Source organism: Triplophysa rosa, unplaced genomic scaffold, assembly GCF_024868665.1.
Source record: "Triplophysa rosa unplaced genomic scaffold, Trosa_1v2 scaffold287_ERROPOS314419, whole genome shotgun sequence".
Classification (NCBI taxonomy): Eukaryota; Metazoa; Chordata; class Actinopteri; order Cypriniformes; family Nemacheilidae; genus Triplophysa; species Triplophysa rosa.
The window spans coordinates 10,643-34,383 of NW_026634301.1; the positions used below are offsets into that span (position 1 = coordinate 10,643).

A 23,741-nucleotide genomic window follows, 5' to 3' on the forward strand; every position below is an offset into this window, starting at 1 on the left:
GTTGTTGTTTTTTTCCATCATATCTGTTTTGAGAATTAAGGTATCGAACCAACCATATAGTTTGGCAGTTGGTTAATATTTTAATTAAGAGAGTAAGATGCCTAAAATGCTGTTTGATTAGTTTAACGTTACTACGTTTTGAGTGACAGCTAAATGACATTGTTAAACGTCACGGCGTTTCAAACCTGACGCAATTACGTTCAACTTCCGCCTCTCCGCCATTTTGTGAGCGCTCTCCGTTGCTACCGACAGCCGTACAAACAGAAACAGAAGGAAAGACTGTTCTGAAGCTGAATTAACATCAGTTTTTATTATTCCAACCCATACAAGTAAGAAAATCTTCCGTGCCTGCGTGTATTTTCACTGGTAGCTCGTCAGTCATGTCGGAGGATCAGACTCTAGGCGAAGACCCGTTGATGATGATGAAGAACATGGAGGAAGATGATGGGGAGGCTCTGGGTGAAGAGCAGATCACGGGAGTCTCTGGAACGGATGACGGAGGGCAGGGAGAAACGGAAGGGTCTAAGATAGATGCCAGTAAAAATGAGGAAGATGAGGGGTGAGTTATTGCAATGTTTATATGGCGACTTCAGTAAATAATCCCAATTTACACGTCATTTTCTTGTACAACGATTGACTGTTTTTGTAATTGTTTATGTTTTCCCCGTTGGCATCACCAGATAATTTTTAAGTGTAAATTACGCAGTTAACGTGTTTCATTCAAACGAATGAACGCCACAGGATGTGCATTGCCGCATTCAGTGAGTTAAACAACTTCAAGGTCGACGTGACTGATTAATCAATATTTATTTCTGACGTGTGAACAGTATTGGGGAAATTTATCAAGCAATTAATTACTAGTTATACAGGTGCTGGTCATATAATTAGAATATAATCAAAAAGTTGATTTATTTCACTAATTCCATTCAAAAAGTGAAACTTGTATATTATATCATTCATTACACACAGACTGATATATTTCAAATGTTTATTTCTTTTAATTTGATGATTATAACTGACAACTAATGAAAATCCCAAATTCAGTATCTCAGAAAATTAGAATATTACTTCAGACCAATACAAAGAAAGGATTTTTAGAAATCTTGGCCAACTGAAAAGTATGAGCATGTTCAGCACTCAATACTTGGGGCTCCTTTTGCCTGAATTACTGCAGCAATGCGGCGTGGCATGGAGTAGATCACTCTGTGGCACTGCTCAGGTGTTATGAGAGCCCAGGTTGCTCTGATAGTGGCCTTCAGCTCTTCTGCATTGTTGGGTCTGGCATATCGCATCTTCCTCTTCACAATACCCCATAGATTTTCTATGGGGTTAAGAGTCAGGCGAGTTTGCTGGCCAATTAAGAACAGGGATACCATGGTCCTTAAACCAGGTACTGGTAGCTTTGGCACTGTGTGCAGGTGCCAAGTCCTGTTGGAAAATGAAATCTGCATCTCCATAAAGTTGGTCAGCAGCAGGAAATTAGGGGGAAAACGTGACCGATCGAGAGGGACCCCTGGAACACGTTTGCGGACCAATCGAGAGGGACCCTCCCGGAACGTGTTCACAGGCTGACTGAGAGGGACCCCTGAACACATCACAGGGCCCAACTAAAATTTTGACATGGGGCCCAGAATACCCAGGGGCGCCCCTGCTGAGCATGCATGTATACAAGAGTACACACAAGCAAAATGCTGATTTATAAACATGAATGGTGAATGGTGGAGTTGATTGACAAGGCAAAATGTAAGTTTATTCAATAGCAAATTGAAAGTATTAGAAATATGCATGGTACAGCAAGCTATATTAAACAGTATTTTTATTTAAACGTGCAACAAGTTTTCAGTCAGGACTAGGTATGGATATCGTTAATCATTTAACGGTTAACCAAAAGTAATAATTTTGGATCGATTAATGCTGTCGGCTAAAAAATAATTGAAAGTATTTAAAATAAGCATTTGCTTCTCACATGTCTAGTACTGTTGATACAAAAATTATGTTATGTTAGCTGCTCCCGCTAGGGGTCAGTAGTGAACTAAACGCCCCATTCACACCATGAGTGACTAGCAACGGCAGAGTGATGCAATCTTATTCCCAATTCGCCTACTTGTACTAGGCCCTTATAGTAGGTACTCTTTTTGTCTTGGAATAGTAGGTACTTTTGTAGTGCATAGCAAAAGATTATGCACACGCTGGGACATACTGACGTGTGACGGAAGTGACGATTTTTGCCTTTTATCCTTAACAAACTCAAAAATCAAAATACAACTCTTTTTTTGCGTTTAAACATTTTTTTCATTTATTATTTGTCATGTAGTGTTTACTTTATTTATTCAGTTACGCATCATGCATTTAATTTATTAATTCTGTGTAGGGCTGCAGCTATCGATTATTTTAGTAATTGAGTATTCTACTGATTTTTCCATCGATTAATCGGGTATTCGGATAATAAATTATTTTTCTTTATTAAAGAGAAATACTAAATATACAAGAGAAAATAATACAGGTCTCTTAAAATGAACAACTAAGTTGTTTCCTTTTTAGAAAAAATATTTTTTTATTGCTGAAATTGCATACATTAATATCTGTGAAAAGTTAACCCATTTAATACAGTACATTGCCATATTACATTCAAAATGCAATATAATACAAATGTATAAATAAGAAACATTAATAAAAATAGAAAGAATAATTTCAAAGGTAAACAACTAACTTTGCATTTAGTTTATCTAAATGAGTTTTTTTTTTACTATCAAATTGTAATATACAATATTTGTCCACATAAAATACCAAGTTAACCAGACTTTTATTTTGGCAGGTTGTCTGAAGACGCTTATTTTTTAGTATGTCTGTTTCTTCACTCAAACCATAAAATGTTCGTGAAATAAACTCTCAGAGAAACTCTGGAGATGAAGTTCATGTGTTCATGTCCTCATAACGCGCAGACGGAGACAAATTCATGAGCATCACGTGTGTAGCACGTGTGCAGTTCATTCACTCAGACACGCAGAACAGCCGATGGCATGTGTAAATAACAGGATTCAGCATCCACTAGTCCGCATCTAGTTTTATACGCTCAATGCAGCCGGACAACAAGTTTCACTCGCAAAATAGACTAAAACTAAGTAAAATAGCAGTTCACCATTTCAATAAGCTGTCACTTATTTATCAGCATGAGACATACGTGTGAGCGTGTGAACAGACTAAAATGCGTGTGTCTCACGGTGAATGCGTGAGACTTGAGAGCCCTGTAACATGAACTTAGCGGGCTGTGCGTTAGTAATAACGGTCCGTGGGGAAACGCAGTGCTCCGTGTGTACTGTAGTTAAATGGATTAAACAAAGCTTCGAGGCAACAAAAATTGCCTCGATGATTTTTTGTAATCGAATTACTTGAGTAACTCGAGGAATCGTTTCAGCCCTAATTCTGTGTAGTGCAACTAAACTCCGCCCTCTCACGGTGGGTTGTGGGTGATATCAGCCCTTTGAGTGTGCATTCTTCTTTAAGAATTTTCACCAAAAACAGTAGACCATTCGGGAACTTTATGGATACTCATTTCAACATACTATGATTTGGGACATACTAATAGAATTTGCAATACTATTTAGTATGGATAGTATGGAAATTGGGATGCAGGGAGTCATTTCAGTGTTACCTTAGCCACATCCAGCAACACATGCGACGGTGACCGCTGCTGACAGGAAGTGGGAGTATCCAGCGATGCAACAAAGTTGAGAATTGTTCAACTTTTTTCAAGTGATGTGGACTTTCGGGAGCGACTACCTGTGGGAGTAAAGCAGTGGAACTCTGTCTCCTGGCTGCATTGTTACTGCACTGTTTACTGTTACTAGGACAACCAAAGCTAAAAATGCCTTTTAACGATCTCATAGCAAAAGATGGGCGACACACCGACAGAGTCACTGTTGGTATGCACGCAGCTTAAAATCACCATGAAATGGATTGTCTTCTTTTCCGTTTCGTAACGTACATCCGAGTGAAAGGGCTTCTGAAATTTGAAATAAAGTAGGGCAGAACTTAATGTCACCCTCCCCTAATTGATTGGATCTTGTTGGCCTGATACACGACTGGACCCATTGGACAGTCAGTACAGTCCTACCTCTTTTTGAGGTATTACGTCATGAAGAGAAGAGTTGTTGTTTAGATGGGGAGTGGAGCTTTATGTTTTTGATTAAGGTTACAACTGCAAATGAATTTTACGAAAAATAATGATATGCATGGATAACTTATTTATAATAATCACAACGCTGTGTAAGAAAATGAGTGTAATCATTTTTAATTGCACGGTGACTTTAAGGAGGATACGGAGAGCTGGAGAAGAATAGTGCCTGTTTGTTGTAGCTGGGTTATTTGGTCTAATGCAGCGGGACTATATTTGGAGAGAAGCAGCACATGGAGTGGAAGATGCCAAAATAAAATGCGTTTGATGCTATATTTGAAGATATAACACCACAAGATCAATATACACCAGTCATGCCCAATTCTGACAGAAAGACAATCATATATATGAGCAATTGGAGAGTGACAGATGACAGCAGTAGCGGAGTTTTCATGAACTTTATGATCTTTTTTTTTTCTCCTCACATAAAGCTATCGCATGACATAAGAAAATGTTAAAATTTAGCGCATGAAAACTCTTACAGTGGTTTCCTAATAGCTCATCCTTAAAGCTTGATCATTTTTAGCACAGGATCAGATTTTGGATTGTCCCGATACCCGATCCAGCAAAAAATGTCCGTATCGACGCGGTACCAATCCAGAGTATCGGGATCGGCCCACCCCTAGTTTAAATGGTTTGTGATGTCTGGACAATATGTGAATCCTCATGTTATGTTGTTGTTTATGCTGTTGTAATACTGTTATACTATATAAGAACATTTGTTAGCATTTTTAATGGCTCACAGACACTCTTCTATTATAGTCAAATGAAATTGTAACCAAATGTTCTAATCTTTTCTGTTAACGGTTAAAGTCAATATGAAATTAAAAATGAAAATTCAGTTTTTTTAACACAGTGTTGCAGGATTTATTATAAATAATTTATCTGTGCACATCATTGTTTTTTTATTAATTTGCAATTTTTCACTTGTAATTTTTAATCAAAAACATTAAGCTCCCCTTCCCCTATGAACGACATCTTTTCTCTTCATGATGTAATACTCAGAAAAAGGGTAGGACTCTACTGACTGTCCAATGGGTACCGGTGGTGTATCAGCAGGAGGGCTAACATTCAAATCTGCCTCCATTTTGTTAGCAACGCCCAACTTACCAGATCCAATCAATTGGGGATGGGTGAAATTAAGTTCCACCCTTCATTTTTATTTCAGGAGCCGTTTTACTTGGATATACGTCACAATATGGAAAAGAAGACAATCGCGACTCTAAAAACTGATTAACGGCTGTCCATTATTGTTCAGGAACAAAAAAATCTAAATCAACATCCCCAATTTTAACTCTTATCTGATTCAATATATATTTATGTTTTCAATATAATTATATAAATATGGTGAACAGGAAGTTGGTGACTACAGAATCAAACAGATTAGTTCCATGACAATAAGAAAATTGTCAAAAGATATAAGCAGTTTTACAGTTCTTTTTTTGATACCTTCAGGGCTTGGAGTAAGCCAAAGAATCAATGGGGAAATTTTTTTTCCCTTACTGGAGCAGAGTTATGAACTAAAACGAAAAGGTGTGTATTATAGTAATAGTAGTAGTTTCAATGTGTCAATAATAGTAGTTTCAATGTGTCAAGTAATTAGTAGTAGTCGATTACACCCAAAGCTGCATGTGAACATTGAGGAGGTTGCAGCTGCTTTAGATTCCAACTTTGCCAAACACATTTGCCATTCAAATACAAATGTCGTGAACGTCTTCTGAATAGGTTTGTTTATATGTTCAGTGTGTTGTTTCATTGTTACACATTGTACAGTGGCTTGAGAAAGTATTCATACCCCTTAATTTGTTCACATTTTGCTATGTTGCTGCTCTGTGTTAAACTACTTTAAATTTATTTTTTTACACGAGTCTACACTCCATACACCATAATGACAAAATAAAAACAGATTTGTGACAACTTGGAAAATGTACTAAAAATAAACTGAAATAAATAAATAAGTATTCATACCCCTTTCTAGGACACTTGAAATTTAGAAGAAGCATTCCAGTTTTGCCTGTTGATGTTACTACACTTTGAGTGGAGTTAAGCTGTGGCAGATTCAATTGAATGAGTGAGTATGATTTGGAAGGGCTCATACCTCGTAATAAAAGGTCTAATAGTTGAAAATGCATATCTGAGCAAAAATCAAGCCGTGACGTCAAACAAACTTCCAGTAGAGCTCTGAGACAGGACTGTATCAAGATACAGATCTGAGGAAGACTACAAAAAATCTGCTGTATTGAAGGTTCACAGAAGCATGCAGTCTGCATTAATCATTAATGGAAGAAGTTTGGAACAACCAGATCTCTTACTTGAGCTGGCCTCCTGGCCAAACTGAGAAATCAATGGAGAAGAGTCTTGTTATAGCGGTGACCAAGAAGCTGATTGTCACTTTGATTGAGCTCCGTGATCATATATGGAGATGGGAGAAACTTACAGAAGGACAAACATCACTGCAATTCTTCACCAATCTGGGCTTTATGACAGAGTGGCCAAACGCAAGCCTCTCCTCAGTAAAGACACATGAAAACTTGACATTTGCAAAAAAGCACTTAAAATAATCGTTTAAATGGTCAGAAACCATTGCTCATCACCTACACAACACCATCTCGAAAGTAAATTGTAGTGGTAACGTGTAGGGATGGGCGATATGGCCCTAAAACTCTATCACGATAATTCCTGGTATTTGTTGCGATAACGATAAAAATGACGGAATATCCATAACGCCATCCACCGCTGTTTCTTGCGTCAAGTGATAGTACCTGCATGTAGTCTAGACCAGTGGTCACCAACCCTGTTCCTGGAGATCGACCGTCCTGCAGACGGCAGCTCCAACCCTGCTTCAGCACACCTGTCTGTCATTATCAAGCAAACCTGAATACCTTGATTAGATATTTCAGGTGTGTTTGATTGGAGTTAGAACTAAAATCTTCAGGACGGTCGATCTCCAGGAGCAGGGTTGGTGACCACTGGTCTAGACCCTCAGAAAAACAAATATTATCAAAAAGTAAAACTTACCCCAAATCAAACAGCTCCTAAAATATACCTACAGTATTTTTGTAAATATAAAATATAATAGTGAGATTCGACTTCAAAAGGTTGTAGTAAAGAAAAGTTAAATGAACTAAAGCTCAATAAACACATCATGTCATACCTAAAACTGTATATATTCTATTGTTGGGTGGAAACGATCGATCGGATCACGCTCTCAATCACTCTCTCTTGAACTGTGTGAACCTTCTCTTCTCACAGCAACATACACTGAATCTATCTATGACTCGCGCTACAGAAAGAGAACAGAAAAATGCGGATAAAAGAAATCTAATTAAATAATCCATGCTTTTATACGCTCATAAACGTATTTACAATAACGTAATACAAACTCGCATTTGTACTGTATGTAAACAGGCAGGCAGCAGTGCTGTGCGCGCTGTGTCGCTATGAAAGCACATGTGGGCGCAAGCTGCGCACGGGACGCTCCGTTCATCCTGTATATAATAGGCAAGAAATCATATTAAACAATTTGCGCATGCACGCATAACATCTAACAAATGTTTAAATAAATACTTTTAGCAAAACTAAATGTTGTGGTGTAACGTATTATGACTATCAACGAATACTTAACAAACTAATTAAATAAAACGAAAGTGAAACTAAACATTAACTCGGATGCATCTACAGTGCCAACCTAAACGAGATTTAGAGCTCGTCTTTTAGTGCAAACTCTTTCTCAGCTTCACGTCCGCCCTCCGCTATACCCGTTTTCGCTTCACATATGAGCTGTGAATGGGTCTCACAAAGAAAGACGTCATCAACTAGAATTTATCGTTTATATCGCGGGAAGACTAATTCCTATCGTGTGGGGAATTTCTACCGGTATATCGCAAACGATATAATATCATCCTTCCTTAGTAACGTGGTAGTATGTGTTTATCAGCAGCAAGGACTGACTTGTCAGGGTAGAAGGAATGCTCAAGTTAACATCACAAAATACATAGATACCCTTAATGAAAACCTAGTCCAGCGAATTAAGAACCTCGGACTGGCCAGACGGTTTGTTCTCCAACAGGAAAATGATCCTAAGCACACAGCTAAACAATGCAAGAGTGGCTTAAGGACAACTCTGTCAATGTTCTTGAGTGGTCCAGCCAGTGCTTGGGCTTGAACCTCACTGAACATCTCTGTAGAAACCTGAAAATGTCTGTCTACTGATGGTCCCATCCAACCTGACAGAGTTTAAGAGGATCTGAGGAGAAGAATTGCAGAAAATTGGCAAATGCAGATGTGTAAAGTTTGTCACATCATATCCTGAAAGACTTGAGGCTGTAAAGGTGCTTTAACCAAGTATTGAGTTAAACATATGAATACTTCTGCAATGTAATTATTTCAGTTTTTTTTATTTTTAGTACATTTTCCAAGTTCGATTATGGTGTATGCAGTGTAGATTCATGTTAAAGAGTAAATATTTTGTGATTTTTAAGGTCCTACTTTAGTTAATGGCATGTCCAACAACAAGTTAACGTGCATACACGGTTTAAAACACTTTCATTTTCTAATAATAGGTAGGGTTGGGAATTGAAATTCGATTCCAATTCTGGAATTGGATCAATAAGGAATCGGATCCTTTAAAAAAAAATTTGATTCCACTTAGCGATTCCGGACCGCACGGTCACATAATTTTCACGTCATCTGTCAAGACCTGAGTCACCTGACCTGACATAGCCATCTGCGAGGACCTTCCGCTCAAATACTAAAAGTCTGTTCACACAATGGACCGTTGAAGGCGCTCTAAAGTGTGGCTGCATTTTGCGAAATCACAAAAAGACAAATCTAAGTGTAATTATTGTGACAATCTATTATGTTGCAAGACGGGTGTCACCAGCAATATGGCAAAGCATCGATTGGTACGATTGGTTCATCGTATCGAATTATAAGAATGCACCCTGTTTGATGCGTTGCGCATCCCGAGTGCCCACACTGCCGACTCTGAGTGTTCATCATTAGCCGCCGATGACACTAGTGCGCCCCGGGGACAATGCCGGAGCCATGTGCACATCAATGGTACATCATTTTTTTTGCGCAATAAAATCATCCTACCTGTTTATTTTATACTGCTATGGGAATCTGATAGTGTATTTCCGGTGTTAAATCATTCTACATATTTATTTAAAACTGGTAGTACAATTTGATAGGGTATTGCACTGTAAATTAATCCTACATGTTTATTTTATGCTGGTAGGAAAATCTGACAGGGTATTTACGGTGTACACTTATTTTATGTGTTTATTTTAAGCTGGTAGGACTGTCTGACAGGGTATTTTGCATTGTAAAATCATCCTGTTTATTTTTGTCTATGTGGTTTAGATTATATTAAGTTTTGCTCTGCGGTAGGAAAATATGACAGGGTAGGACTATTAGGGCTGTCACGATTATGAAATTTGATTGACGATTAATTGTCTAATAAATCATTGCGATTATGGCGATTGATTGTCTGTTTTAGGGCTTTGGCGATTATGATGATTAATTGTCTGTTTTAGAGCTTTGACATTTAATTCTCATTCATTTTTGATTTAGCGATTGAAACGACCATATTGTTCTGAATACAAGACTATGTTTTTTTCTTGGAAATACATCGGAAAAAATTGGGTCATCATATATTTAAGGTTTAGGCTTTTACCTGTCAATAATACAACCGCCAAATACTTGTAAATTAAGTAAATTGATCAGGAGGAATTGAAGCCACCATTAAAATACTATCAGTCATATATAAGCTTCTAGTCTGTTTTTTTCTCACTTGCAAGACTACAGTAAAATTTTACTTGTGTGTTAATGAAATTTTGGTAGACTGGTTTTCACACTGAGATTTGCTTAAATAATATTAAATTGTACTGCAGGTAATTTGTATATGTTTTAGGTTTTTTTTAAGTGATTGTGTTGTGGTGGTACATTTTACAAGTATTACCATGCTTTAGTATCAATATATACACTAAAATATGCAATATGCAGATGCACTACAGCTCCCCCTAGTGTCTTCTATAGAGATGTGCGATAATTGTGATGATCCGAAATCATCGCGATGAGGTCAAACAATCGCGATGAGACGATTATTTAATAATCGTGATAGCCCTAAGGACAATTCTACAGAAAACCGGCAGATGATGCTACACGTGAGACCCCCTTCTCCCTCGATATGAAAGAAAGGCTCACACAGGACACTTTTTGTGTGTTCAGCTGTAACTAATGGCACAAAATAAATATTTTTGATAACATAACTTTACAGAAATGCTGTCAGGAAATAATTAAATAACTGTTTCTCATAACTTGTCCCTAACTACAATATAAGTTATTTCTTATTATATCTGATCAAAACTAGCATAAATAAACGTTATGGGGTAATTTGGCTATTAACATGCAACATTAATTTAACTCTGCTCAGATGAACGAAATGACTCGAAAAAAGATTCGTTCATTTTGCTGAACGAGATTCAAACATCCGAATTGCAAAAATGACTCGAACTTCCCATCACTAAAGGTTTCGTAAGACTTGAAACACCAAAGATTTAGTCAAAACCAACAAGCCACGCCCACGGATCTGACTCGAAAGTACCGTCCCCGGAAGACAGATTAAGCGGCAGACGGGCAGCTTGAAACGGAGCTCTGAATACACCGTATATCATTTACACACAGAAACAAGATTGTATAGTGTTGCTAATAGCTGATGTCAGTAAGCACGCTATTTAGGGCGCAGACCAAAGAAACGACGCGCTGTCACTTTCAGCCGATCAAACCCAAATAGACGAGAACGATGTAAGTGGTCGCTTTTGATCATAGGAACTTCGGCCTACTTATGTGATTATTTTATGTGTCTGTGACATGAATAAACAAATGATGCGATTAAAAACACCGTTAGAGTCTGTGTGTGTGTGCACGCTAGTGAAACCCGCCACAGCTCAAGTACAAAAGCTTGTCATTTTACAAACGTCCTCTGCTTATACTTTCACATATAAGATCATTAATCGTTTTAACCGCGGTTTACTTCCCACCGCTGCCTCGAGTTCAACATGGCTGCGTATCAAATGTGTAACATGCTCATCCTCCCCGTTATATGTGTTGTGTGAAATCTCCCCGCACCGGGGATGTTAAATTAAAATTAAATTTTTAAATTGCAGGCTTATTAAAATAATGGGCGGGAAACTATAGAGATCCGATCAGTTATCCAGATGTGGAAGCCACTTGTTGACAAGTGTAAACGCGCTGTGTCCTGATTGTCTGAAGATCCGATCTGCTTGTTCGGATCACCGAGATCGCATGTTAATGCCAAGTGTAAACACACCCAGAGTCGACTCCCTTTTTCCCCAAGCCAATAACTTTGTTATTCGTTCACTTTCGGCTTTACAACTTGGCAGACTGTTTACATTCACACACAGCAACATTACACACTGCATGAAATGTCATTTTAAGGACATTGTAATATTTACTCTTTAAAAAAAACCATTTAAAGTAGTTTAACACAGAACAGCAACCTAATGAACACTTTCCCAAGCCACAGTATATCACAAGGCAGTTAGCCAAAAGTGAAGCTGACACTTAACTTGACCATGATTTTTGATTAGAATCACAGATATAGTTAATTTGGTCCTTTATGGTTTGTTTTTAAAGCAAACACAAATCCCATAGTTTCCCAAAATATTTGCCTTGTGTAATTTTCTGAGCTGTTGGTTTCCTTAAAAAAAATTATATTTAAACAATGCTGACAAATGAATATTTAGTTTTAAGCAGTATCATATATTTATACTCTAAAGAGCTGTTGATCAGAAATCAAACACATTGGGCCTCATTTATGAGACAAGCGTATGACCGAAAAGTGGGTGTACAGTCGTTTCCAAGCAAAACTTGGCATTTATCAAAATGGGTGTGAGCGGTTGCTACGATCAAATCTCACGACAGGTCTCAGTTCGTGTATGCAAGTTTTGAGATAGTGTGATGGTCTGTGTACGCTTTACCCTTTTGATAACTGAAAAGGAATAATGACAAATAGAAAGATTAGGTTTTTTTTCGTTTAGTATAACAAATGTAAAAATAGATTCCGATGCGATTTCTCATTTTCATTACATTTATAAACCATTTTATTTTCTAGCCTAATTATATGATCATTTAATTGTTTGAAATTACAAGGTTAATGGGTGCTTCGGTGTAAAAAAAACTTTAATGAGCTTTTAGGCTACTTCTAAGATAATTTACCACAGTTAAAATGCACAATTAAAAGTAAAACATTTAAAAACCTACAATAATCAATATAATTACAAGCAATGGGTAAGTTTACCTATTTGAAAGATGATAGCTTCTTTGTTTGACAAATATACATTTTATTGAAAACAGAAAACATGTTTAAATGTTTTTTTTATTTGTGCGATGTTCGATTGGGTGGAAGACGCACGCTGGGTCACAGCTCGAGGTTGCCTGGCTTTGTGTGACAGGCCGTTTTGTGGGGGCTGAAGACCGCTGGTCCTGCCTCTGACAGATCTGAAAGAGAAAAAGTAAATGAAGCAAACATAAAACTGTGTGTGCTTGATTTAAGCAGCCTGAAATGCAAGATTAGCAGCATTAGATTCTAAACCTTTATCCTGCTTAGAAACATGCATCTATCTATTCCGCCACAGACCATTTTTTCTTCACCTAAATGAAGAAAACTGTATAAAAGCATTTACATATAAACATTATTCTATAATTGCGCCGCAAACATTATCAGTAATTTATATCTACATTTGTTTTTTTACATTAACACATTTATGTAACTTAGTTTTTCATGCATTATACAACCAAAGTAATTTAAAGCAACAACAATTCTTTCTGTGTATAAATAATAGTGTAATACTTATAATAAAATATTTACAAAACATAAATATCCAATAAAAAATACAAACCTCGGCTGGAGTTCGGTTCATTACACCAACGCTGTTGACCGCAGCAGTGATCTCTTTCCAAACTTACTTTGATTTTCTTTTACATTTTAATTTTAATTTCTAAATTTTTTGGCTGGATTACGTTTCTCCATTTCTCAAAATCTAGGAGTGAGGTGTCTACACCCTGAATTTATAGGGGCGTGCTGCGTGATATGTAATTACGACCGATATCAGCCGCCACATTTATCAAGGTACGATCATTCGTATGATGAAATTGGCGGTATACGAATATTTGATGAATCACACGTAAACCCTGATGTACTTGGTCATGATAATTGCAGTTCAAGTGCATGGCTGGCAGATCTACTACAGCAAAAAGCTGCTGGATGCGTGGTTCACCAACACACAGGACAAAAAGAAGAAATAAAAGACTGCAGAATTATTGTGACTAACATGATTTCTGCCCACGGACCAACGCTCGTTTCTACGTTAGATTGATAAATGAGGCCCATTATGCTTATAACACTAGATCAAATTATGATTTACTTCACACATAGCACATGTATTCTCTTGTCTTTTTGTTTACAGCAAACTGTTTGTTGGAGGGTTGAGTTGGGACACAACTAAGAAAGACTTGAAAGATTACTTCACCAAGTTTGGAGAGGTGGTCGACTGTACACTAAAATTGGATCCTTTGACAGGCCGATCAAGAGGATTTGGCTTTGTTCTGTTTAAAGATGCAGAAAGTGTGGAAAAGGTACAGTGTTTGCACATCAATACTATTAAATATGTCAAGATATTATAACATGTTCTAATGGTGAGATAAATCTGCTGTGCACTTGCCAGGTTTTTATATGACTTGTTTCAGCCTCTGTAAAATGTAATATAAATTGCAAAAATGTAATATGGGTTTTGAAATAAAGCCATTAACTGATTACATCCATTCCTAATACATTTGCTTCCTGTCAAAGGTGATCACACAAAAGGAGCACAAACTTAATGGAAAAGTGATTGACCCTAAGAGGGCTAAAGCCATGAAGTCCAAAGAGCCTGTGAAGAAGATATTTGTAGGAGGTCTTTCCCCAGATACTCCAGAAGAGAAGATTAGAGAATACTTTGATGCTTTTGGAGAGGTATAGAAAAAGTGTATATTTCGTTGTGTCTTAAAAAAAGATTAAAGTCGTCCAGTGGCGTAACATTGTTTTAAAAAGTGGTGAGGACAAAGATAGGGTCAGTGCATTTTTTAATTCATATCTGTAACATAGCTGAAAAAGCATGACTGGTCTACTCAAACTCACACAAATGTTAAACTCAACAATCAATATCCAAAATCATAATTTATTTATTTTAGGATTTAAGATGTTATATTCATGTTTGTAATTATATTCAAATGAGTGAAACAACAATACTTAAATAAATAAAATAACTGTGTGCATATTCCTCATAGTGGGCGGGCCTATGTCAGTCAGGTCTATCCATTGGCTACTCTGCTGTGACTGTCAGTTTCAGCTCTCACGTAACACAGGAACCAGAAGTAACACTGTACTTTTAAAATAATTAAATACTGTGTTGTCATACTTGATAAACACTTTTTAATACTTTTTATCGGTTATATATTTGCAAAACCCAGTGACAAGCAATAATAATGATCTTTGGCAAAAAATAAAAATCACTAAATATAAAGATACAAGGTTTCAGAAGGACAGCAGTGACAAGCAGGATTTATAATGCACGGGGAAACAGATGGAAAATAAACATGCTAATTTTTATTTTCACTTGTTACTTTGCTTAAGTTAATTGCTGTATAACACATGACTTTCAAGATTGTGTTTTGCTTAAGAAAACATCTTATTCATATAAAACTATAGTTACAACCTTTTTCATTTGATTTAGATTTGCATGAAATTCAAATACAAATACAATGTCCTGTCTTTTGCGCGCTTAAATTCGTTTTTTTAAATGTAGACACATACAGTAGCAAGCATACTCAAATAAAGGGCTGCAACCTTTTTTAAAAAAACAACATGTTTTCATTCTTGTATTGTTGTTTCCCTCTTAAAATGTATCGCATCATTGTTTCCTCAATTTTGTATGCCGCTTTGGACAAAAGCGTCTGCTAAATGCCTAAATGTAAATGTCCCACCAGCAAATTACGCCTATGATGCACTAGTGTGTGACGTTAATGACTGAGACAAACACCACAGTATTTATGTTTGTTTAATTAAAATGTGTGTTTCATCTGTGGATTCCTCCTAGGTGGAGTCCATTGAGCTGCCAATGGAGAATAAGACAAATAAAAGGCGTGGTTTCTGTTTCATAACGTTTAAAGAGGAGGAACCAGTAAAGAAAATTATGGAGAAAAAGTACCATAACATCGGTCTAAGCAAGGTACAGTGTTTTTCAGACCAGTATAAATGCTCTCTTGCTATTTAGGACCTGAAATTCATTGCAAGATTGTGGGTATTGCAAAAAAAATTAATCATTTCCAAGTTAACATTGTTAGCAGGAAACATTGAATGTGTAAAGCTGTAGGTAGAAGTGATAAATGATTCCACAACTACAACTAACCTGTGCTCGTATTTTTAGTCAGTGATGCTCGCTGATGATATATTGAATTGAATATATATTTTATTATATTCTTTTGCATTACATTAATGAGATTTTGGTGGAGGATTAATTATACTAAAAAACTGGTTTATGTCTGTGATGGTGTTCTGAATGGTTATTTGTTCATCTGTTAATTTGTCTGCAGTGTGAGATCAAGGTGGCCATGTCAAAGGAGCAGTACCAGCAGCAGCAGCAGTGGGGCGGAAGAGTGGGCTACTCATCCAGATCTCGAGGGAGAGGCGGTATGGGCTGAGGCTTATTCTCTCTTTAACTTGAAATGCTAATAAAAGAAAGCCCTGTATATAGAGGGTATGCATTGACTTCACTTTCCCACGTGAACACGCCGGGACACGCCCCCCTTGAGTGCCAGGTGTCCTTGGATATTCCTGATATTGTAAGCAGCCATTTTGCTGAGTGTTTTGCCACTCAAGGGAGCTTGTTTTGGTGTGTTCACGTGGGAAAGTGACGTCAGGTGCATACCCTCTATAGGCATGTGGCTGTAGCACATTCTTGGTAACTGATGAAGCTTTTACCATCGTATACAATATTATCACAGTGATGGAGTACACTATAAAGACCATAAAACAAAGCCAAATACACATGTAACATTACATTCATGGCTTGTTGCTCATTACTGACAAATTACTTAAATATAAATTACTTTACGCTTGACTAAACTCTACACAGTACTTTAGAGTAGCCGTTATATTATATACAGGTGCTGGTCATATAATTAGAATATCATCAAAAAGTTGATTTATTTCACTAATTCCATTCAAAAAGTGAAACTTGTATATTATATTCATTCATTACACACAGACTGATATATTTCAAATGTTTATTTCTTTTAATTTGATGATTATAACTGACAACTAATGAAAATCCCAAATTCAGTATCTCAGAAAATTAGAATATTACTTAAGACCAATACAAAGAAAGGATTTTTAGAAATCTTGGCCAACTGAAAAGTATGAACATGAAAAGTATGAGCATGTACAGCACTCAATACTTAGTTGGGGCTCCTTTTGCCTGAATTACTGCAGCAATGCGGCGTGGCATGGAGTCGATCAGTCTGTGGCACTGCTCAGGTGTTATGAGAGGCCAGGTTGCTCTGATAGTGGCCTTCAGCTCTTCTGCATTGTTGGGTCTGGCATATCGCATCTTCCTCTTCACAATACCCCATAGATTTTCTATGGGGTTAAGGTCAGGCGAGTTTGCTGGCCAATTAAGAACAGGGATACCATGGTCCTTAAACCAGGTACTGGTAGCTTTGGCACTGTGTGCAGGTGCCAAGTCCTGTTGGAAAATGAAATCTGCATCTCCATAAAGTTGGTCAGCAGCAGGAAGCATGAAGTGCTCTAAAACTTCCTGGTATACGGCTGCGTTGACCTTGGACCTCAGAAAACACAGTGGACCAACACCAGCAGATGACATGGCACCCCAAACCATCACTGACTGTGGAAACTTTACACTGGACCTCAAGCAACGTGGATTCTGTGCCTCTCCTCTCTTCCTCCAGACTCTGGGACCCTGATTTCCAAAGGAAATGCAAAATTTACTTTCATCAGAGAACATAACTTTGGACCACTCAGCAGCAGTCCAGTCCTTTTTGTCTTTAGCCCAGGCGAGACGCTTCTGATGCTTCCTGCTGCTGACCAACTTTATGGAGATGCAGATTTCATTTTCCAACAGGACTTGGCACCTGCACACAGTGCCAAAGCTACCAGTACCTGGTTTAAGGACCATGGTATCCCTGTTCTTAATTGGCCAGCAAACTCGCCTGACCTTAACCCCATAGAAAATCTATGGGGTATTGTGAAGAGGAAGATGCGATATGCCAGACCCAACAATGCAGAAGAGCTGAAGGCCACTATCAGAGCAACCTGGGCTCTCATAACACCTGAGCAGTGCCACAGACTGATCGACTCCATGCCACGCCGCATTGCTGCAGTAATTCAGGCAAAAGGAGCCCCAACTAAGTATTGAGTGCTGTACATGCTCATACTTTTCATGTTCATACTTTTCAGTTGGCCAAGATTTCTAAAAATCCTTTCTTTGTATTGGTCTTAAGTAATATTCTAATTTTCTGAGATACTGAATTTGGGATTTTCATTAGTTGTCAGTTATAATCATCAAATTAAAAGAAATAAACATTTGAAATATATCAGTCTGTGTGTAATGAATGAATATAATATACAAGTTTCACTTTTTGAATGGAATTAGTGAAATAAATCAACTTTTTGATGATATTCTAATTATATGACCAGCACCTGTATATATATATAATATATATATTGTATATCACATGTCTACATGTATATTACCAAAGTGACATAAGTCCCAATAAGTGTTTGTGGGGTAGGCATATTTTCATATTTGAATAAATTTTCCATTGAATTCATGGAACATACACATACATTTTTTACCATCCTTTTTTATGAAGTACCTTTTCTAACTCCTAAGGTATTATACAGGGTTGTGATAAAAGTATGGTGTCTGTTACAGGTCCCAATCAGAATTGGAACCAGGGATATGGGAATTACTGGAATCAAGGTTATGGAAATTACGGAAACTATGGCTACAACAATCAAGGCTATGGTGGATACGGGGGCTATGATTACTCGGGTTACAACAACTACTACGGCTATGGTGACTACAGCAGTATGTAATACTGTTTGTGAACGCAGATGAAAAACTAAGGATATATTGTATCGTGGATTGTTGGTACTCTTCTGGGACTGTGACGATTGTGCACTAAAATTTCTGCGCAGAATGCACATGCTTGTATCATACATGCCTATGCATAGAACTCTAGATTATTGCTTTAATTGCTTATGTCTCACAGGGAAGGCTTGCTTGCACAAAGCTATATTGTACATATGTATTATAATAACTATGGTGCTAAATAGAAAGGGATGTCTTAGCTTGAAAACACATTGTCAAAGTGCCTTGAATCCATTGGAAAAGAACTGTAAATCTGTAGGCCATGCAAAAATTGATCACTGCCCAATGGGCGGTTAAAAAAAATAAACCATTTTCAAACATTCATTCATTTACTGCACAAATTTTTGTCTCTTACCATATTTACAGAGTACAGTACTTTGCAAAATGTTTGAGTACTATTAACGTAAGTATCTTGCAAGTATTACGTCAAAGTACGAGATGAATTCCATTTCGCCTTATTGCATTTTAGAGGGTGTATTTTGTCTTTTCTTTAATCAAACATGGCTTTTTAAAATTCACATTACTCAGAGATATTCTCAACATGGCATATGACAACATATTTAACTGCAGATGTTTGCATTGTTTGTGTTTTGTGCTCCCACCTCTAGATCAGCAGAGCGGTTACGGCAAATCCCCAAGGCGAGGTGGCCATCTAAACAGTTACAAGCCATATTAACATATTTACGGCGCGATAAAAATTCAGGTATGTCATAGCGCTGCTTAATATAAGCCATTTTAGTTGATCCAAGTACTGTAATCTACGTTGTTTAATTTTTTTGTTTTTCTTTAAAGTTTCACAGCACCCTGAAGTGCTTTACAGTAGTGGTAACATAGAGACTTTGGTCTTTTTGGCAGTAATGTAACAGCTGGATTTTGGCTGTTTCTTGCCATTATGTAACTGTAAAAATTAACAGGTACAGTACTGCTAAATGGGTACCAGAAAATATGGATTTACCACGAAAGAAAACAGAAGATTGTTGTCTCCTAACTCTGACATATACCTTGTTTGTACCTGCCAGCGGGGACTTCTTGCAGGCCATGAGCTGACTTCACGATTCTCAGGCCCGCTCAATGCGGACAGGGTACGAGAGGCGTACGCTCTCGAATGCTCCCATTTGGTATGGTCTTCCAACATCCTGTATACGAATTGTAAACAAACAACAACTACAGCAACAAAAACATAAAAAGGACACATCAAGCTTTAACGTTTTTGTTTTTTTATGTTCCTTTTAAAACTTATTGCGATTGGTTCCATGTAGTAATACGTTATAATTTACTGCCATTTTTTACAGGCGCCTTCAAGTAATGGTAAAATATGGAAAAATACAATTAATTTATTAACTGTTCACTTTTTGAAGGATACGGCTTTCTTTGGACTTTCTCCAGTGGTAATATGCACTTCTAATCTTACCTGTAATTGCTTGCTTTTCCTTATTTGTAGCTCGAGTAGCTGTAATATCCTGTAGTCCATGAGCTAAAAGCTGGTTTGTACTTGGATGCCGCTGCGCTGGAGAAGTGCTTTTTTTACATTTGCATTGTGTGATTTTCTACTGACAGCGGTGGACAAAGCTTTACCTGTAAACAATGTTAATTTCATCTAACAAATTTTCTTTTTTTTAACCTTTTAAAATCTTGAAAGGGACATATTGTCTATGGGAACTTCGCTTGAAATGCTTTCCTTTTTTGTTTTAATTTCAATCAAATGAAAGTGTTGCATTAAATGTTATGAACTCAGTTTTCAAATTATTATGCTGGTTGCACAACAACGTTTTTTAGCTAATGGACTTATCTTGTATTTTTTGTATATCCTATTCTAGTCATTTCTTGCCTCCGTATTAAAATTATTAAGAAATGGGATTCCTTTACATTTTATATAGTTTTGTTTTTCTAAAACATTATTAATCTTTTCTTTTTTGTTTTTCAGAGTGTGAGACGCATGAAGGCCAAGACTGAGAGGAGAAAGCAAGATGTCAAGACATGTTAAAAATGGAGTTGGTCAACACATTACTACATTTATTATGCACAGTCATGAGAATTAGTCTTAGATTGCCAATTCATTTTCCAGTTCATTCAAAGCAGAAATTACATTGAAGTGTTTGATTATGAACCCTTTTTTTGTTGAATTTGTTTGCAGTTTGTTGTTCCCGAGTTTGTGGTAGCTTATCAAATCTAAATTAGTGAAATGATTCAAAGAAGCCACATCATTTAAAAGTTATTTGTATACAAATTATTAATTTATTGCTAACATCATGTAGGCCATTTAACATTTATTTCATATTTCAGTATTTTGCTACAGAGTTATGTAAGCCATTGAACAGTACAATGGATGAAATAAAGTATATCAGCTTAAAGTCAGTCAACTTTTCTTCACTGATTAAATAAATAAATTACCCAAACATGTAATCATTTATTCACCCTTTATGTTGTTTCGTTAAAAAAAGGTAAATATCTGGATATCAGTCCATGTATTTGCTGTCAGGCTCATAAATGTATCAGTCTGCACTTTAAATTGTTGAATGATATCAATAACAAAATATGCCAAGATGATAGTCAGTACCCATTAACATTAATATACTAATTTCTGTCATACAGCCTTTTCTAACAATATCTTGATCTTGAAAATAAAAGAGAACAATAAACCCATCAAATGCATTTTGTCAAGTATAAAGTTAGTGTTATAAGTACAAAGTTATTTGACTGTAGTTTGAAGTTCAGGGGTCACATGACTGTCACATGACAAGTCACATTGTCATAAAGGAAATTACAACATTCAAACTACTCGAGACTCAAAACTCCTCTCAGAGGATGCAGACTTCGGTTTCCCTTGGTTATTTTATACAAAATTATTGAAATGGCTTGGTCTTGATGTGAAAATGAAGTCACATGTTAAATACCACACTGAAACATTTACTAGAGTTAATTTGTAATTAATCGTGCTGTAGTTTAGAGAAATAGTGAATTTTCCCATTAGAAAAACATATGTACACTACTATCTCTTAACAGGTTTATATGGAATGTCACTTGAAATGTATTTTATGCGAAAGCAGCAAAAGAAAACATTTCACAGTAAAAAACAACTCATCTAAATATACTTTACAAGGGCATATACATTAATACGATCTAAATGGATTATGAGGGAATCACTCCTGTTGCCAGCAGAATTATTAACACAATAATTGCAAGCACTACCACACCTATTATAATCATCATCTTAGTGTTTTTCCACCACATCTTTCTGGCAACACGTGATGACGTCCTTTGAAATGAGTCAGCCTAAACAAAGGCAGATAATTACAGAAATAAAACATTATGTCGAAGTAAAACTTTGCTGAGCATATTTTGCCATTGCTCTAATGAACTGCCAACCTATTAAGAACCTTAAAGTTCTACTTAAATTTTCAAAGATCAACATTACCAAGATATTTTGTATGTTGGTATTCGTTTTTAAGAAAAGGCCAGCATTTGAGTTGATCTTACCGTGGCTTGAAGATCATCTGTTTTGCCAATCAGGTCATCCAACCTTTCTCCTCGCTCCAGAACTTTGTTGATGTTGTCTTTGAGAATCACTTTAACATCATTAACTTGATCCTGAACTTGATTGAGTTTTGTAGGTGCTGGTTCAGTGTTGTAGTCAGCCTAGGTGATATTATAAACAGAGGAACTTTTGGGCGGAACTTTTGGGCACAACTTTACAATACATTTACCATTATCACTTGAAACGTATCACTCCTGTAAATGTAAACTAAATGTACTTAATCTGTAATGACTAGGTAGTTGTCCTGAACCTAGCCCATATTATGTACAGTACATATAGTTATCTGTGTTTGTTGGGTAAGTACACTGTAATTAGGCTACACTGTGCAACCCATTTAACTATGTACTGTACATAACTATAGAGCAGGGTCAGAAATGTTTCAATCGGTAATATTTCTGTTTTATATATATATATATATATATATTTGTGTGTGTGTGTGTGTGTGATTATGTATGAAGAGTTAGGTTCCAAAATAAGATAACTCCGTTTTTAGAATTTTTCAAAAATCATGTTTTTTATTGTTTTTATTGTTTTAGTTAGCTGTATTTTTTTTAGTTATTATGGCTTAAATCAAAACAAACCAACTGCAGTTTGATTGATATTAATTGGAATGCACAATAAAAAACATGATTTTTGTTATCTCATTAGTTATCTCATTTGTGAACCAAACTCTTCATAAATAGTATACGTATATACACACACTTTTGTCCCATTTGCCACCACTTCCTTGGAAGCCATGGACTTCCTGACTAACAATCATATGCAGCCGAGTCCAAAGATCTAGATAAAGCTACACAGCTTCAGCAGATAATGTTGTCATGACCTGTGGAAAACATTTTATCGTGTCTGTTGTGTCTTTGTTGTTACACTACTGTATGTAACCTATACCTTTGAACACTGATAGCTTAACATCCCAACAGGTTGGTCCAACCTTAACAAATAACCATTTAAATAAACACTAACAAACAGCTCAAACTTTCCTGTACTTACCATACTGGTGCTGTTAAATACGTTCCTGGGTTCAAGAATTTACCTCTTGTTGTAAGTTTACCCCAAGATTATAACCATTGCTTAAAAATAAAGTTTGAAAACCCAACTTCTCATTCGTGTTAGCTAAAGGCACTAAGAAACAGGATGGAACATTGCAGAACTCATTTGCAAACAGACCTTCCCCTCCCAGTCAGGTTGCACATTAACCACATCCTAAGAGAACAATACTTCCTATTGGCTCTTTATGAGTCTCTAACATTGGCCCAACCCACCATCTGCTTTGCAAAGACTTGCGGTAAGGCAGACCTCTGCTTATATAGACTACAATGGGCAAAGAACTACTGTATATTTTTTATCTGGCTTGCTAACAAAGGTAGAGCAGAGCTGGGAGTTAATACACTACCTGTTATTCTGAAGGTGCCAAACAGCTGGGTAGGGCTTTAAAAATGATCTGGACAAAGGGTTACACATCAGCAGTTCGTTATGAAGCTATCTGACAACATCCCTTTTTAGAAATGTATTATTCATTTTGAACTGCAAATATGAATCATGAACAGGAGGTGCTGAGGAATTCTATGGGCTATATTTGGAGGCAGCAGTGACAAGATATCAATATAAAATGTACACATGCCATTTGTTCTATATAATAATAAATAAACAAACACGAATATGTAATAATATTCATTTTTAATGTAGATTAGATTAACACGAGACTAGGGAAATCTGTATTTTGTCCCATCTAGCGGACGCATTAAAACTACAGTTCCCATCATGAAACAACACCATTATTTCCGGTGCCACGAAGGCA

General features: G+C 36.7%; 2 protein-coding genes across 6 annotated transcripts; one reads left to right on the forward strand and one right to left on the reverse strand.

The window, feature by feature from the left end:
• The first annotated feature begins 200 nt into the window (after positions 1-200).
• On the forward strand, positions 201-20,759 carry hnrnpd (heterogeneous nuclear ribonucleoprotein D). Of its 5 annotated transcripts, XR_008962387.1 has the most exons (9): positions 202-559; positions 13,666-13,834; positions 14,049-14,210; positions 15,334-15,465; positions 15,830-15,926; positions 18,190-18,345; positions 19,017-19,111; positions 19,428-19,526; positions 20,333-20,759. XR_008962387.1 is itself a non-coding variant. In XM_057327726.1 (8 exons), exons 1-7 carry the CDS (start codon positions 381-383, stop codon positions 19,082-19,084), a joined length of 963 nt encoding a protein of 320 aa, XP_057183709.1. In that variant the 5' UTR covers positions 201-380; the 3' UTR covers positions 19,085-19,111; positions 20,333-20,759. The 5 variants fall into 5 exon arrangements, 4 of the variants coding, with proteins under 4 accessions (XP_057183709.1, XP_057183708.1, XP_057183711.1 ...); XM_057327726.1 differs by lacking the exon at positions 19,428-19,526 and having other exon boundaries at positions 201-559; XM_057327725.1 differs by having other exon boundaries at positions 19,428-20,759.
• A 116-nt stretch (positions 20,760-20,875) lies between these two features.
• si:ch73-234b20.5 (uncharacterized protein LOC449923 homolog) lies at positions 20,876-23,128 on the reverse strand. The gene is made up of 3 exons (XM_057327734.1): positions 22,934-23,128; positions 21,886-22,044; positions 20,876-21,681 (listed from the first exon to the last, which is right to left on the reverse strand). The coding sequence occupies exons 1-3, from the start codon at positions 22,934-22,936 to the stop codon at positions 21,538-21,540; spliced, it is 306 nt and encodes a 101-aa protein (XP_057183717.1). The 5' UTR covers positions 22,937-23,128; the 3' UTR covers positions 20,876-21,537.
• Positions 23,129-23,741: the final 613 nt, after the last annotated feature.